The 16,433-nt window shown below is 45.8% G+C and overlaps 1 protein-coding gene across 1 annotated transcript; it reads right to left on the minus strand.

Moving 5' to 3' along the window:
- Window positions 1–453: 453 nt before the first annotated feature.
- Window positions 454–4,635, minus strand: LOC127333147 (mixed-linked glucan synthase 2-like). The gene is given in 4 exon segments (XM_051359474.2): window positions 454–618; window positions 621–2,204; window positions 3,456–4,194; window positions 4,352–4,635. Coding segments are annotated over 4 exon segments (2,607 nt in total). The 5' UTR covers window positions 4,582–4,635; the 3' UTR covers window positions 454–564.
- Window positions 4,636–16,433: the final 11,798 nt, after the last annotated feature.

Consider the following 16,433-nt stretch of genomic DNA (forward strand, 5'->3'; position numbering starts at 1 on the left):
TACGGGAACTTGGGGGCAAGTTTCCCTACTATGGGCAACCGTCCGCCATCTTGTAGGCGGGGGGGGGGAGGGGGGGGGGGGGGTGCAAGGCTTGGCCGCATCCCCCGCCCCTATATAAAGAGGAGGGCCGCATGACCAGATACAACCCAAAACCTACCTGCGATACCTCTTTGATGCGCCTCGCTTCTTCCTCCCCCCTCTCGCATGTAGCCTAACAATACGACGAGGTGTATTTCTATCGTACTAATGTATTTTTTTTCAGAATCCTGCATCTTCAAAATCGTACAACTCTCATAGAGGGCCTAACATATGCTTTGGACCCTGAGAAAATGACACCTTTATTTACGGATACAAAGAAAGTGACTCGAAGCCCCCCTCAAAAAAAGTAAAAAAGAAAGCGACTGCAGAAAAAGGAACACACAAGTCGTACGTCCATTTTTGCACAAAGTAAAATGAAGAAATATGACCAATTCTCATGTTCCATATAGACATGACCACATACACTCAAAGATTATCGCACTGAGTGCCATAATGTGTAGTACTAGTAACATAAGCCGTGCGCGTTTAACCAGATGGCCCGGTCAGCGATGCTTTACCTAGAGAAGCTGCAACTGCTGACCATATTTCGCTCGGTAAGGGGCGTGGAGTGTAAAAGAGACGACCCCGACGGCGCCAATGGCCATGACCAGCATGACGAACAGGATGACAGGCCTCTTCCCCCACTGCCCCATGATCCCGAGCGCGAACGGGTAGAGGAGCACGAGGATCCACACGTTGAACACCATCCCGAGCACCACGTGGTGCGCCTGGTCCGTGAAAAGCCCCCACGTCGCGGCCTTCCCTATGGCCGCCCCGACGGCCGCGACGTTCACGACGAGCACCGCTACCGTCGGGATCAGCAGCGGCACCCACCGCACGGTGTACAGGTCGGCGAACTTGTCGTTGGAGCAGGCCTCCGTCTGCTTGGAGGTGAGCCTGAAGTATATCCCCTTCCCCGTCACGAGCTTCAGCGCCATGTACAGCACGGCCGTCGGGTACACGCCCGTCGCCCCGATCATGTAGAACTGCTCGTTGCGGCACCAATCGAGCAGCGTGATCCCCGCCCATTTCACCTCGAACATGCCGATCACGTGCATCATGGCTATGACGGCGACGAGGTACATAATGTACGTGCCGAACGGCCTCTGGATGTAGAACTGCTCGGAGAAGAGCCACAAGACCGGGAAGAGGTTGTATGCCAGGATGAACACCGTGACGATCGGGTACGTCGACATGTTGAGGTACGCCACGCGCTGGAGAGGGTGGAGCCGGCGGCCGGCGAGGAGCGCGTTACTGTGGGAGAAGAACATCTCCAGGGAGCCGCCCGACCACCGGAGCACCTGGTAGAGGCGCTCGGTGAGGTTGATCGGCGCGGTGCCACGGAACGCGGCCGGCTCCATGGAGCAGTACATGGAGCGCCACCCCTGGCGGTGTATGCGGAACCCAGTCACCACGTCCTCCGTCGCGATGTTGTACACCCACCCGACATCTCTCCCCCAAGAACTCCCGTCCTCGTAGGCGCACGTCATCAGGGCAGCCAGGTCGTTGCCGAGCCCCTCGTCGACCAGCACCGGCGTGATGGACCGCTCTTGGATAGCGGCATCCGGCATCGAGTTTACCAACGATGTCGAGGTGCCGAACTCATCGGCCTTACCTACAAGCTTGATGTTCTCCGCTCTGTACCGTGGTGGCTCCATGCCGTAGAGCGCGACACGGCGGAACATGGTGCCGGTGCCGAGGTAGGAGGGCCCTTGGAGGCCGTTGAGGGAGAGCATGGTGCCGTCAAAGAAGACACGGTTGTGGTTGGCGTAGCGGTCCGTTGGGTCGACATCGTCGAAGCGCTGCGGGAACTGGACGAAGGCGGTGTTCTGGCCGTCGCGAGGGTCGAGCATGAAGCACATGGGAGCGCGGAGAGCTTGGGAGTTGTTGATGTAGTGGTCGCAGTCGAAGTTGACGACGAAGGGCGCGTTGGAGAGCAGCGCGGAGACGCGGAGCACCACGTTCATGGCGCCTGCCTTCTTTTGGTGGTTATAGCCTGGCCGCTTCTCGCGGGCGATGTACACAAGCATGGGGAGCCTCGTGTCAACGTTGCTGAAGTCGAATGGATTTTCGGTGCTCGCCGGTGACCCGAGTTGTGGTTTACAACTTGGATGGTTTAGTATCACCTGTTAAAAGAAGGACCGGTTAGTTTTGAACTGAGTTTCTTCTTTTCCTGTAAGATCTATTTTTTTAATATCGTGAAGATAATAATTATATCTAGCCTATGCATCGATGCAATAACCGAGCTAACGGTGTACAAAGATCTCAATACATGAGAATGACATGTCTATTTTTTTGGTCCATCAAGATCGATCTTTTAGATCTATAATTCAATATTATGCACAAAAATAGGCATAGAGATGTGAAACTTAATAGTTGCATATTTAGTATCGCGAAACTCCACATCCATTATCAGCTCAATCATGGAATCTATATTCTATTTACTGAATTACATGAAATTCTAGGGAACTCCACATATGTATTTCGAGTTTGCCAGGGGTACAAATGGAATGAAAATGAATTGATAAAACATTCCTAAAAAAATTATGCTAATTATACTTTCATGATATTCTAATCATATTGGATGGCGTATATTTTTCATTTTATCTCCTTTCTATTAATGCGTTACCTCTTAGATCTGTATTTGTTACACCATTATCGTATCTAGGGAAAAATCTTATATGCTATCCATTTAAGGAACTTTGGATTCTCTTTCTCTAATGTGTCTTTTGGGGAGTGTCAGTTGATCATCAAACTTCGAAAATATCGGTGGACGAGAAATGTAACAAACAAAGAAGAGAAAGTCAGACATGATGGTCGATGAAGTCCTCCGGGCCATACATGTTATTGTCAGGTGACATTGAACTAAATGTCGGTCAATGGGAATGATTCTCAAATGGGGTAAAACCAGGTTTAAAGTTTCCCGGACGGAAGATTCGAGTTTAATTTTCATTAAATGGGACACGGTGGGTATAGAAAGTGAAATTCATTGATTTTTCTACAATTGTGGCCTTGATGTAAACATCTGAGTCGACTTGGACAAAAATCGTCTGAGCAATGAGAAATAACACATAAAATATTAATATCTTACTTTCCTTGCTTCTTGCAACCACACCAGGGTTCAACGTCTTGGTAAGTTGGTATATGTACTGCAATCTTCCTTATTTTGAACATTTCGAGTAATTTGAAACAAAAATACATTTTTGGTCAAAGTTTGATAAATTTGGTTGCAATAATTCTAGAATTAATTTGTTCCGTTTCTTTAAACTTAAACCTGTCCATACCAATATCTCGAAACATATTGATTGAGATTAATGGCCAAACAGAAAATTTTGAAGGATTGAGTGATTGGAAAGGTGCAACAACTATATATATACCTGAACAATTCCAGCATGCTGCCCTCTTCGATGGTTCTCAGATTGCTCAATCCATGTGCCCGGCCATTGTGTCCCATCAGCCATCCACGTCGCACGTACACCATCTCCTTTGTTGCTTGAGCTGTTATACGCATCAGATCGTTGCCGGATGGTGCTTGAAAGGGAGTCTATCCTGTCCTTGAAGTCGTCATACTCTCTGCGCACACGCCTATGATCTCTCATGAACTCCCCAGCCATGCTCCCGGCGTACGGCTGCGTTTTCATCCCGAAGTAGTTCTCCGGGGACCTTGGCTCGACGCAATGCTTCCGACAAAACGGGACCCACAGCGCGGCGAAACTGGCAACCTCGACCATGGCCTCGTAGTGCACCAGCGTGCCGCCGTCGTCGGAGAGGTAGCAGGCGTACTTGTCGACTGGGTAGTCGGTGGCGAGGATGGAGAGGATGGTGTTGACGGTGTAGAGGATGGGCTCGTCGACCGGGTCGACGGTGGTGACGAAGATGTCGATGCCCGGAAGGTTGGCTTCGCCGGAGGAACCGTATTGGTCCGCGAGGGCGGCCAGGTCCGGGACGCGCTTGATGGGGTTCAGCTTGGGGAGCTGGTTGAGGATCCATGAGAAGCCGAACCAGGTGTCCGCCACCATGGACGTGGCCCAGAGCCACATGCCGTCGTGGTTTCTGTGCTTCACCCGCCACGCGAAGAAGGCGACGACGGCGATCAGCCGCATAAAAATCAAGAACCTGTTACAGATTATAATACAGGTGTGTAAGGAGATATATAGTACTCCACTTCTATCGTTCCATGCGAATTTAGACGAATCGGCGAACGATTAACATGAAACAGATGCATTATAATTATCTTTAAAAAGGTCTAGCTCATGAATGATGGCGGCTTGACCTGTAAGGATGCAGGATGCTGCCTTTGACTTTCATGGTCCGGAACAGCAGCGGCCGGCTGCCGCCGCCGGTTGACGCCGTGTCTCCCTCATCGGCGGCCACCCACACGTCGTCCTTGGCGCCGACGGCACGCTTGGCCGCTTCCTCGCTGGCGCCGCGCCCGCTCTCCACGTCGGGCGCAGGGGCCTCGACCCGGAGGGCGTTGACTCTACGAGTGACTGCCGCGGCCATCGTGTAAGCCGTGGCCGATATGTAGGCGTGTACACGGTGCGCCTAGGCTACCTAGCCAGCTGATCAACTTTTTCGTGCTGACAGGGTGCTTGCCCGGTGGGGGATTTTATATAGCTCGGTGAACGGTGCTCGTGGGGCCGGCCATGGGTCCGGCGGCGACGTCTACATGGTCAAATACTGTAACTGGTAGCCGCCGCACGAACGGTGGTGTGGCTTTATTCCGTTTGGTCATAGTGCACCCTGGAAAGAATCATGTTCTTTTGTTCATCAAATGCTCGTATGTCTAAACTGGAGTGACATCTTTAGCGAAGACGTGTACGCTTACACATGAAGAAGCAAGACATGTGGTTCCAAGTCAAAAGGAAACCAGCTGGACGGAAAGGTACCGGAGAATTGTTATTGTACCCTCTCAGGTCTATGGATGTTTTACCACTGCCATGCACGTACTTATACTTTACTCTGATACTCTCCATGTTCTGTCTTGGCTCAGTTAACAACCTTAAAAAACTGAGCTCACTTAACCCCGTAGACTATCATACCCCGATCACTTCGTTGCTCGGTCAGTCTCTGGAGGAACAAAATTGACCTTGAAACTTCTCAAAAAATCTTTGAAGACTCATACATGTAGGTTGTGCCATGAAGTATTTGTACATTTTCTTTTTGAAAATTTGCCTATACTAGTGTAACTTATTCACACATGCATACTTCGACCTACGGTCTCCTAGGTGCATGTTCTTACCGCTCTATGCTTCAGAAGAATTTCCATTCAGGACCGATGCTTGAGCTCGATCCAACAACAAAGCGCGTCGCAATTTCCACCTAACCCCCGTTTTTTCATTTGTCATCTCTATCACCAATCTCCTCAATTATTTTTATTTGAGAATGAAAGGTTTTGCTACGGAATGGTGTAGCTTAATTCAGAAATTTGTACAAGGTGGGAGTGTGGGTGTTAAAGTAAATGATGACATTGGTCATTATTTTCAAACAAAAAAAGGTTTGCGGCAAGGGGATCCTTTGTCCCCAATGTTATTTAACATTGTTGTAGATATGCTTGCCATCTTGATTGAACGTGTAAAAAATGATGGTCAAATCGGAGGGCTAATTCCTCATCTTGTTGAGGGGGCATCTCTATACTACAATATACCGATGATACAATCCTTTTTTTGGAACATGACTTACTTAAAGCTGTGAACATGAAGCTAATTTTATGTATATTTGAAGAACTGTCGGGACTTAAAATTAATTTCCATAAAAGTGAGCTCTTTTGCTTTGGAAAGGCGAAGGATGAAGAGGACGAATATAAACAGATCTTTGGGTGTGATGTTGGATCTCTCCCCTTTCGATATTTAGGTATCCCGATCCATTACAGAAAACTCAGAAATTCTGATTGGTATCCAGTTGAAACAAGGTTTGAAAGCAAACTAGGATGTTGGAAAGGAAAGCTTTTATCTTATGGGGATAGATTGGTACTTATTAATTCAGTTTTAACCAGTTTACCTATGTTCATGTTATCCTTCTTAGAAGTACCTGTCGGGGTAAGGAAAAAATTGGATTTTTATAGATCTAGGTTTTTCTGGCAATCTGATGAAAATAAGAAAAAATATAGGCTTACAAAATGGAATATTGTTTGTCGGCCTAAGGATCAAGGCGGTTTAGGTATTGAAGTACTTGAACTAAAAAATAAATGCTTATTGAGTAAATGGTTGTTTAAGTTGCTTAATGAAGATGGGGTGTGGCAGGAATTATTACATAATAAGTACTTAAGGAATAAGACTTTATCGGCAATACAACCGAGGCCCACAGATTCTTCCTTTTGGAAGGGTTTAATGCGAGTAAAAGAGGAGTTTTTTAATAGAGGTTTCTTTAAAATTGGTAATGGAATGAGTACTCGTTTCTGGGAAGATGCGTGGTTAGGGAAAACCCCTCTGGCCAATCAATATCCGTCATTATATAATATTGTGCGTCACAAAGATGTAACAGCGGCTCATGTGTTAGCCCAAAACCCATTGAATATTAGTTTCAGACGGGCACTGCTGGGGACAGATGGGATGTATGGTTGCAGTTATGCCAAAAACTAATGACGGTAAATTTAAATGCTGAGAGGGATCGTTTTGTTTGGGGATTGACATCCAATGGTAATTTTACGGTCAAATCTATGTATGAAGATCTTATGAGCGATCATACCCCTTATTTGAGAAAATATTTGTGGAAGGTTAAAGTTCCTTTGAAGATTCGGATACTTATGTGGTTCCTTAGTAATAAGGTTTTGTTAACTAAAGATAATTTAGCTAAACGGAATTGGAATGGTTGTATGAAGTGTGTTTTTTGTGGTGCACAAGAAACCGTTGAACATCTATTCATTGACTATCCTTTAGCTAAACTGCTTTGGCATACGGTTAATTTCACTTTTGATCTTCCACCTCCAACCAATATTACAAATATGTTTGGTAATTGGTTAAATGGAGTAGATAGACAATCTAAAGCATTTATCCGTGTTGGGGTTTCCGCTTTATGTTGGTCTATTTGGAGGGCAAGAAATGATATTATCTTTAACAAAAAACAATATTTTCATTATTTGCAGGTTATTCACATGATGGCTCACTGGGTTCAGCTATGGGCTCTCCTTTCGCCGGAGGGATTACGGGATGCCATGGTTTCTGGATGCACACGGCTCCTGACGGTCGCTCAGGATATCTTGTGCCAGGCTGGTTGGCGTCATACTAGTAGGCTACAATGATGTGTAGTTTTACTATGCTCTTTTTATTCCGATGGTTGATTTTTGTATCAACTATAGGCGATGTTTGAGATACGTGAGATGTAAGACTTAACTATACTTGATATTAATAAAAAGCCGTGTGCATTATCATGATGCAGAAGCCGGGGTTAAACTCCCCATTTCGAAAAAAAGTTCTGCTACACAACTCCTGATTCCTTAATTTACTAGTCTCTTCCACACTTGATGCAACCCCAATTGCGAGCTGAAATTGTTTGATGTTGACCTATATGATCACGTCAAAGCATAGTGCTTATTTTTTTGTCCTAAGTCAAAATTTGTAAAGTTTCCCACAATATCGAACAATACGATGTGAAAATATATTTCATCATGAAACCTAATGATATTGATTTGATATTGTAAACATTGCTTATATAAACTGGATCAAACTTAGCAATGTTTGACTGACAAAACTAATGCCTCTATATTTTGACATGGTAGGAGTATATTGGAGGTTTAAAATGTAATTGTTGTTCCGTTTTATGTAATTGTCGACGTTCAAAGCTATGATCATTTTCAATGTTTATCTTGGTTGAAAAAACTGACTTTTGGGGTCAGAAGCTCCGATCTTGACTAAAGAAATGTGTTGAAAGCTTGTATTGTCAAATTTGAATTAACTGTGATCACTCGGAGGTGAAATGAGATATGACAGTTGTAGAGAAAAAAAACGGTGGATGAGCACGCTGTCCGGATTGATAACAAAAACTAACAAATGACTAGCTAGTTCTTCTAGGGTTTTGGTCACACGGAACTGCAAAGACAGCCACAAATTGTGGTGTTGACTAGCTAGTTCATGTAGGGTTTTGGATTCTACTATCTATATCTCCATCAAGGCTTGGTCTCCATATAAAAGTCCAAGTCAAATTTTGAATCTAACTTTAACCAATAAATTTAATAACAAAATGTGAGCTATATGCCACCAAAGCTATAGCCTACACCATTGTGTGGTATATTTTTTATGGCATATACTCCCTCGGTTCCAATGAGATGACATTTTTTTGAATAATCAAGCTAAATAAACTTTGACTAACTCTTTCATAAAATACCATGCATAACAACTATAACATTATATAGATATCATATGAAAATGCATTTCATGATGCATATAAGGATATTGATTTTGTACTATACATGTTAATAATTTATTCTAAAATCTTCGTCAAACTTTACACACTTTAACTTTTGTAAAACAAATATAGGCCTTATTCATTGAAACAGGGGTAGTAACTGATACGTATCAAACGTATCTATAATTTCTTATGTTCCATGCTAGTTTTATGATAATACTCACATATTTTATATACACTTTATATCATTTTGATGCATTTTCCGGCGGGCAGCGCTGAGCGTCCCCCGGGGGATCAAATCCCCGATCCCCCGGGTGGAGAAGGCGACACGTGTTATTTTTCTTACAAAAAAATCCCTAGAAAAAGGATAACGAGCTGTTCCCCCGCACATGGCGCTGCTAATCTTTTCCCTCGCCCCAGCTCCTCCCGTGAGCTTCAACCATCACCGGAACCGTCGCGGGCGTCGCCAGCGCTGGCGGAGAACCTTGTCAAGGGCGTCGCCGGAGAAGCTCGACAAGGGCGTCGCCGGAGAAGTCGTCGCGAGCGCCGCCAGAGAACATTGTCCAGGGCTTTGCCGGAGAACTGATGCAACATCTTCTCCCCGAGCATCTCCTCCGCCGACCACGGCGGTCGTCGGAGAAACCCGACGAGACGTCGCCGGTAAAGCAGCAACTCTGTTGGCCCTTTGTAGCACCTCCGCACCCCTTCGGTAGCAACGCCTCCACGCGACCTCGCCATTGGTAGCAGCGCCGCCACACCAAGGTAGCAACGCCGGCCAGCCCTTGCAGCAAAACCAGCCGCCACTTGTAGCAAGGTCAGCCGTCACTTGTAGCAGCGTCGCCGCGCCGCCGCGCCACGGTAGCAAAGCTTTGTAGCAAGGCCGGAACCTCCTTGTAGCAAGTATGCCCACCGCCGGGAGCAACAGCGCCCGCCACGCTATGGTAGCAAAGCCCGTCGCCATTTGTAGCAAGGCCGCAACCCCCTTGTAGCAAGCATGTCTGCCGCTGGGAGCAACGGCGTCTGCCACAGGGAGCAACGCCGACCTCCCACCGCCAACCTCCACAATGTATTCCATGGCGGCGACCACCTCGGTTTGCTGTGCGAAGTATGGAGCCCCGCGGGCGCGGAGATGGAGGGCAGTGATGAATCCCAGGCGGGTGACCTATGCAGCAGCTCCCTGGGCCCTGTCGCTGGCGGCAACAAGCGGCGCGCGGACGGAAGAAATAAGGGCGCCGTTGGCAACAACGACAGCGACGGCGTTCGGATGGCAGCAACCGTGAGCAGCACAGTCTGTAGCCACGGTAGGCGCGGAAACCAGCAACAGCGGGCGCGGATGGCAGCATCGACCATGGAGAAAGGAAGGAAAAAGGAGGGGATGAGGTGGCCGAGGCACCGGAGTAGAGGGTGGCGAGGCTCTCAGTGGTCGCCGGCGCCGGCGTTGATTTGGTGGGGAGCATCGATCGATGGGGACAGTGTCGCTGTGGAAAGGAAGAACTGTGTGGAGAGGAACGAGGCGAAGAAGATAAGGACGCTGGGGGCATGGGGTGTTCGGGCGTGGGGCCACTCAGTGCCGCGCGTCCGCGGGTGGCTGTTTCAGTGTCGCGACCCGGACGATCGATCGTCCGGGGGATTGGTAGCATTTTCCTTTTCCGACACTAACCTATTAACAAGATGCCGATCCTGTTTTCTGCTGTTTTTGGTTTCAGAAATCCTACACAGGAAATATTCTCGGAATTGGACGAAACAAAAGCCCACGGTCTTATTTTCCACGGAGCCTTCCAGAACACTGAAGAGGAGACGGAGAGGGGCGACGAGGCGGCCACACCATAGGGGGGCGCGGCCCCACCCCTGGCCGCGCCGCCTTATGGGGTGGGCCCTGATGCGCGTGGTTGACGTATTGTCTTTTCGTTCGACACGCGTCTGTTGGGAACCCCAAGAGGAAGGTGTGATGCGCACAGCGGCAAGTTTCCCTCAGTAGAAACCAAGGTTTATCGAACCAGTAGGAGTCAAGAAGCACGTTGAAGGTTGATGGCGGCGAGATGTAGTGCGGCGCAACACCAGGGATTCTGGCGCCAACGTGGAACCTGCACAACACAAACCAAGTACTTTGCCCCAACGAAACATCGAGGTTGTCAATCTCACCGGCTTGCTGTAACAAAGGATTAGATGTATAGTGTGGATGATGATTGTTTGCAGAAAACAGTAGAACGAGTATTGCAGTAGATTGTATTTCAGATGTAAAGAATTGGACCGGGGTCCACAGTTCACTAGAAGTGTCTCTCCCATAAGATAACAGCATGTTGGGTGAACAAATTACAGTTGGGCAATTGACAAATAGAGAGGGCATGACCATGCACATACATATTATGATGAGTATAGTGAGATTTAATTGGGCATTACGACAAAGTACATAGACCGCTATCCAGCATGCATCTATACCTAAAAAGTCCACCTTCAAGTTATCATCCGAACCCCTTCCAGTATTAAGTTGCTAACAACAGACAATTGCATTAAGTATTGCACGTAATGTAATCAATAACTACATCCTCGGACATAGCATTAATGTTTTATCCCTAGTGGCAACAGCACATCCATAATCTTAGAGGTTTCTCTCACTCCCCCAGATTCACGGAGACATGAACCCACTATCGAGCATAAATACTCCCTCTTGGAGTTACTAGCATCAACTTGGCCAGAGCATCTACTAATAACGGAGAGCATGCAAGATCATAAACAACACATAGATATAAATTGATAATCAACATAACATGGTATTCTCTATTCATCGGATCCCAACAAACACAACATATAGGATTACAGATAGATGATCTTGATCATGTTAGGCAGCTCACAAGATCCGACAATGAAGCATAATGAGGAGAAGACAACCATCTAGCTACTGCTATGGACCCATAGTCCAGGGGTAGACTACTCACACATCACTCCGGAGGCGACCATGGCGGCGTAGAGTCCTCCGGGAGATGATTCCCCTCTCCGGCAGGGTGCCGGAGGCGATCTGCTGAATCCCCCGAGATGGGATTGGCGGCGGCGGCGTCTCTGGAAGGTTTTCCGTATCGTGGCTCTCGGTACTGGGGGTTTCGCGACGAAGGCTATTTGTAGGCGGAAGATTAGGTCAGGGGGCATCGCGAGGGGCCCAGGAGACAGGTCGGCGCGGCCAAGGGTGGGGCCGCGCCGGCCACCCTCCTGGCCACCTCGTGGCCCCACTTCGTTGACTCTTCGGTCTTCTGGAAGCTTCGTGGCAAAATAGGACCCTGGGCGTTGATTTCGTCCAATTCCGAGAATATTTCCTTACTAGGATTTCTGAAACCAAAAACAGCAGAAACAAAGAATCGGCACTTCGGCATCTTGTTAATAGGTTAGTTCCAGAAAATGCACGAATATGACATAAAGTGTGCATAAAACATGTAGATATCATCAATAATGTGGCATGGAACATAAGAAATTATTGATACGTCGGAGACGTATCAGCATCCCCAAGCTTAGTTTCTGCTTGTCCCGAGCAGGTAAACGATAAACAAAGATAATTTCTGGAGTGACATGCCATCATAACCTTGATCATACTATTGTAAGCATATGTAATGAATGCAGCGATCAAAACAATGTATATGACATGAGTAAACAAGTGAATCATAAAGCAAAGACTTTTCATGAATAGTACTTCAAGACAAGCATCAATAAGTCTTGCATAAGAGTTAACTCATAAAGCAATAATTCAAAGTAGAGGTATTGAAGCAACACAAAGGAAGATGAAGTTTCAGCGGTTGCTTTCAACTTATAACATGTATATCTCATGGATATTGTCAATGTAAAGTAATATAACAAGTGCAATATGCAAGTATGTAGGAATCAATGCACAGTTCACACAAGTGTTTGCTTCTTGAGGTGGAGAGAGATAGGTGAACTGACTCAACAAAAAAGTAAAAGAAAGGTCCTTCAAAGAGGAAAGCATCGATTGCTATATTTGTGCTAGAGCTTTGATTTTGAAAACAAGAAACAATTTTGTCAACGGTAGTAATAAAGCATATGTATTATGTAAATTATATCTTACAAGTTGCAAGCCTCATGCATAGTATACTAATAGTGCCCGCACCTTGTCCTAATTAGCTTGGATTACCGGGATTATCGCAATGCACATGTTTTAACCAAGTGTCACAAAGGGGTACCTCTATGCCGCATGTACAAAGGTCTAAGGAGAAAGCTCGCATTGGATTTCTCGCTATTGATTATTCTCAACTTAGACATCCATACCGGGACAACATAGACAACAGATAATGGACTCCTCTTTAATGCATAAGCATGTAGCAACAATTAATTTTCTCATATGAGATTGAGGATATATGTCCAAAACTGAAACTTCCACCATGGATCATGGCTTTAGTTAGCGGCCCAATGTTCTTCTCTAACAACATGCATGCTCTAACCATGAAGGTGGTAAATCTCCCTTACTTCAGACAAGACGAACATGCATAGCAACTCACATGATATTCAACAAAGAGTAGTTGATGGCGTCCCCAGGAACATGGTTATCGCACAACAAGCAACTTAATAAGAGATAAAGTGCATAAGTACATATTCAATACCACAATAGTTTTTAGGCTATTTGTCCCATGAGCTATATATTGCAAAGGTAGAGGATAGAAATTTTAAAGGTAGCACTCAAGCAATTTACTTTGGAATGGCGGAGAAATACCATGTAGTAGGTAGGTATGGTGGACACAAATGGCATAGTAGTTGGCTCAAGTATTTTGGATGCATGAGAAGTATTCCCTCTCGATACAAGGTTTAGGCTAGCAAGGCTATTTGAAACAAACACAAGGATGAAGCGGTGCAGCAAAACTCACATAAAAGACATATTGTAAACATTATAAGACTCTACACCGTCTTCCTTGTTGTTCAAACTCAATACTAGAAATTATCTAGACCTTAGAGAGACCAAATATGCAAACCAAATTTTAGCATGCTCTATGTATTTCTTCATTAATAAGTGCAAAGCATATGATGCAAGAGCTTAAACATGAGCATAACAATTGCCAAGTATCACATTTATCCAAGACATTTTACCAATTACCACATGTATCATTTTCCAATTCCAACCATATAACAATTTAACGAAGAAGAAACTTCGCCATGAATATTATGAGTAGAGCCTAAGGACATACTTGTCCATATGCTACAGCGGAGCGTGTCTCTCTCCCACACAATGAATGCTAGGATCCATTTTATTCAAACAAAACAAAAAACAAAAACAAATCGACGCTCCAAGCAAAGCACATAAGATGTGACGGAATAAAAATATAGTTTCAGGGGAGGAACCTGATAATGTTGTCGATGAAGAAGGGGATGCCTTGGGCATCCCCAAGCTTAGACGCTTGAGTCTTCTTGATATATGCAGGGGTGAACCACCGGGGCATCCCCAAGCTTAGAGCTTTCACTCTCCTTGATCATGTTGTATCATCTCCCTCTCTTGATCCTTGAAAACTTCCTCCACACCAAACTCAAAACAACTCATTAGAGGGTTAGTGCATAATCAAAATATACATGTTCAGAGGTGACATAATCATTCTTAACACTTCTGGACATTGCACAAAGCTACTGAAAGTCAATGAAATCGAAATATCCATCGAACATAACAAAACAGGCAATGCGAAATAAAAGGCAGAATCTGTCAAAAACAGAACAGTTCGTAAAGACGAATTTTATTGAGGCACCATACTTGCTCAAATGAAAATGCTAAAATTGAATGAAAGTTGCGTACATATCTGAGGATCACTCACGTAAATTGGCATAATTTTCTGAGTTACCTACAGAGAATTTGGCCCAGATTCGTGGCAGCAAAGAAATCTGTTTCTGTGCAGTAATCCAAATCTAGTATGAACCTTACTATCAACGACTTTACTTGGCACAACAAAACTCTAAACTAAGATAAGGAGAGGTTGCTACAGTAGTAAACAACTTCCAAGACACAAAATATAAAACAAAGTACTGTAGTAAAAACATGGGTTGTCTCCCATAAGCGCTTTTCTTTAACTCCTTTCAGCTAGGCGCAGAAAGTGTGTATCAAGTATTATCGAAGGATGGTGCATCTACAACGGGGTGTGGAGTTTTCTCAACCATGCATAGTATATTGGATACATAAGTTTTAGCGGCTCCCTTTTCATTAGTCTTGGGCTTGCTACTCTCATCAAACAAATTTTCAGGAACAAGCCAAGCATAGTTATTTTCTAGTGCATCATTCATCGCTAGGAGCTTACATGGTATTGGTGCTTTGATCTCCCCACCAACGGCGCCAGAAATTTGCTTGATGCGCGTGGTTGACGTATTGTCTTTTCGTTCGACACGCGTCCGTTGGGAACCCCAAGAGGAAGGTGTGATGCGCACAACGGCAAGTTTCCCTCAGTAGAAACCAAGGTTTATCGAACCAGTAGGAGTCAAGAAGCACGTTGAAGGTTGATGGCGGCGAGATGTAGTGCGGCGCAACACCAGGGATTCCGGCGCCAACGTGGAACCTGCACAACACAAACCAAGTACTTTGCCCCAACGAAACAGCGAGGTTGTCAATCTCACCGGCTTGCTGTAACAAAGGATTAGATGTATAGTGTGGATGATGATTGTTTGCAGAAAACAGTAGAACGAGTATTGCAGTAGATTGTATTTCAGATGTAAAGAATTGGACCGGGGTCCACAATTCACTAGAGGTGTCTCTCCCATAAGATAACAGCATGTTGGGTGAACAAATTACAGTTGGGCAATTGACAAATAGAGAGGGCATGACCATGCACATACATATTATGATGAGTATAGTGAGATTTAATTGGGCATTACGACAAAGTACATAGACCGCTATCCAGCATGCATCTATGCCTAAAAAGTCCACCTTCAGGTTATCATCCGAACCCCTTCCAGTATTAAGTTGCTAACAACAGACAATTGCATTAAGTATTGCGCGTAATGTAATCAATAACTACATCCTCGGACATGGCATCAATGTTTTATCCCTAGTGGCAACAGCACATCCATAATCTTAGAGGTTTCTCTCACTCCCCCAGATTCACGGAGACATGAACCCACTATCGAGCATAAATACTCCCTCTTGGAGTTACTAGCATCAACTTGGCCAGAGCATCTACTAATAACGGAGAGCATGCAAGATCATAAACAACACATAGATATAAATTGATAATCAACATAACATGGTATTCTCTATTCATCGGATCCCAACAAACACAACATATAGGATTACAGATAGATGATCTTGATCATGTTAGGTAGCTCACAAGATCCAACAATGAAGCATAATGAGGAGAAGATAACCATCTAGCTACTGCTATGGACCCATAGTCCAGGGGTAGACTACTCACACATCACTCCGGAGGCGACCATGGCGGCGTAGAGTCCTCCGGGAGATGATTCCCCTCTCCGGCAGGGTGCCGGAGGCGATCTGCTGAATCCCCCGAGATGGGATTGGCGGCGGCGGCGTCTCTGGAAGGTTTTCCGTATCGTGGCTCTCGGTACTGGGGGTTTCGCGACGAAGGCTATTTGTAGGCGGAAGGGTAGGTCAGGGGGCGTCGCGAGGGGCCCAGGAGACAGGTCGGCGCGGCCAAGGGTGGGGCCGCGCCGGCCACCCTCCTGGCCACCTCGTGGCCCCACTTCGTTGACTCTTCGATCTTCTGGAAGCTTCGTGGTAAAATAGGACCCTGGGCGTTGATTTCGTCCAATTCCGAGAATATTTCCTTACTAGGATTTCTGAAACCAAAAACAGCAGAAAACAGCAACTGGCACTTCGGCATCTTGTTAATAGGTTAGTTGCAGAAAATGCACGAATATGACATAAAGTGTGCATAAAACATGTAGATATCATCAATAATGTGGCATGGAACATAAGAAATTATCGATACGTCTCCGACTTATCAGGCCCCTCGAGCGTCCCCCGACTCTGCCCCTTCGCCTATATAATCCTTTCGTCGCGAAAACCCTGGTACCGAGAGCCACGC

This window comes from Lolium perenne, chromosome 2, assembly GCF_019359855.2.
Source record: "Lolium perenne isolate Kyuss_39 chromosome 2, Kyuss_2.0, whole genome shotgun sequence".
NCBI lineage: Eukaryota > Viridiplantae > Streptophyta > Magnoliopsida > Poales > Poaceae > Lolium > Lolium perenne.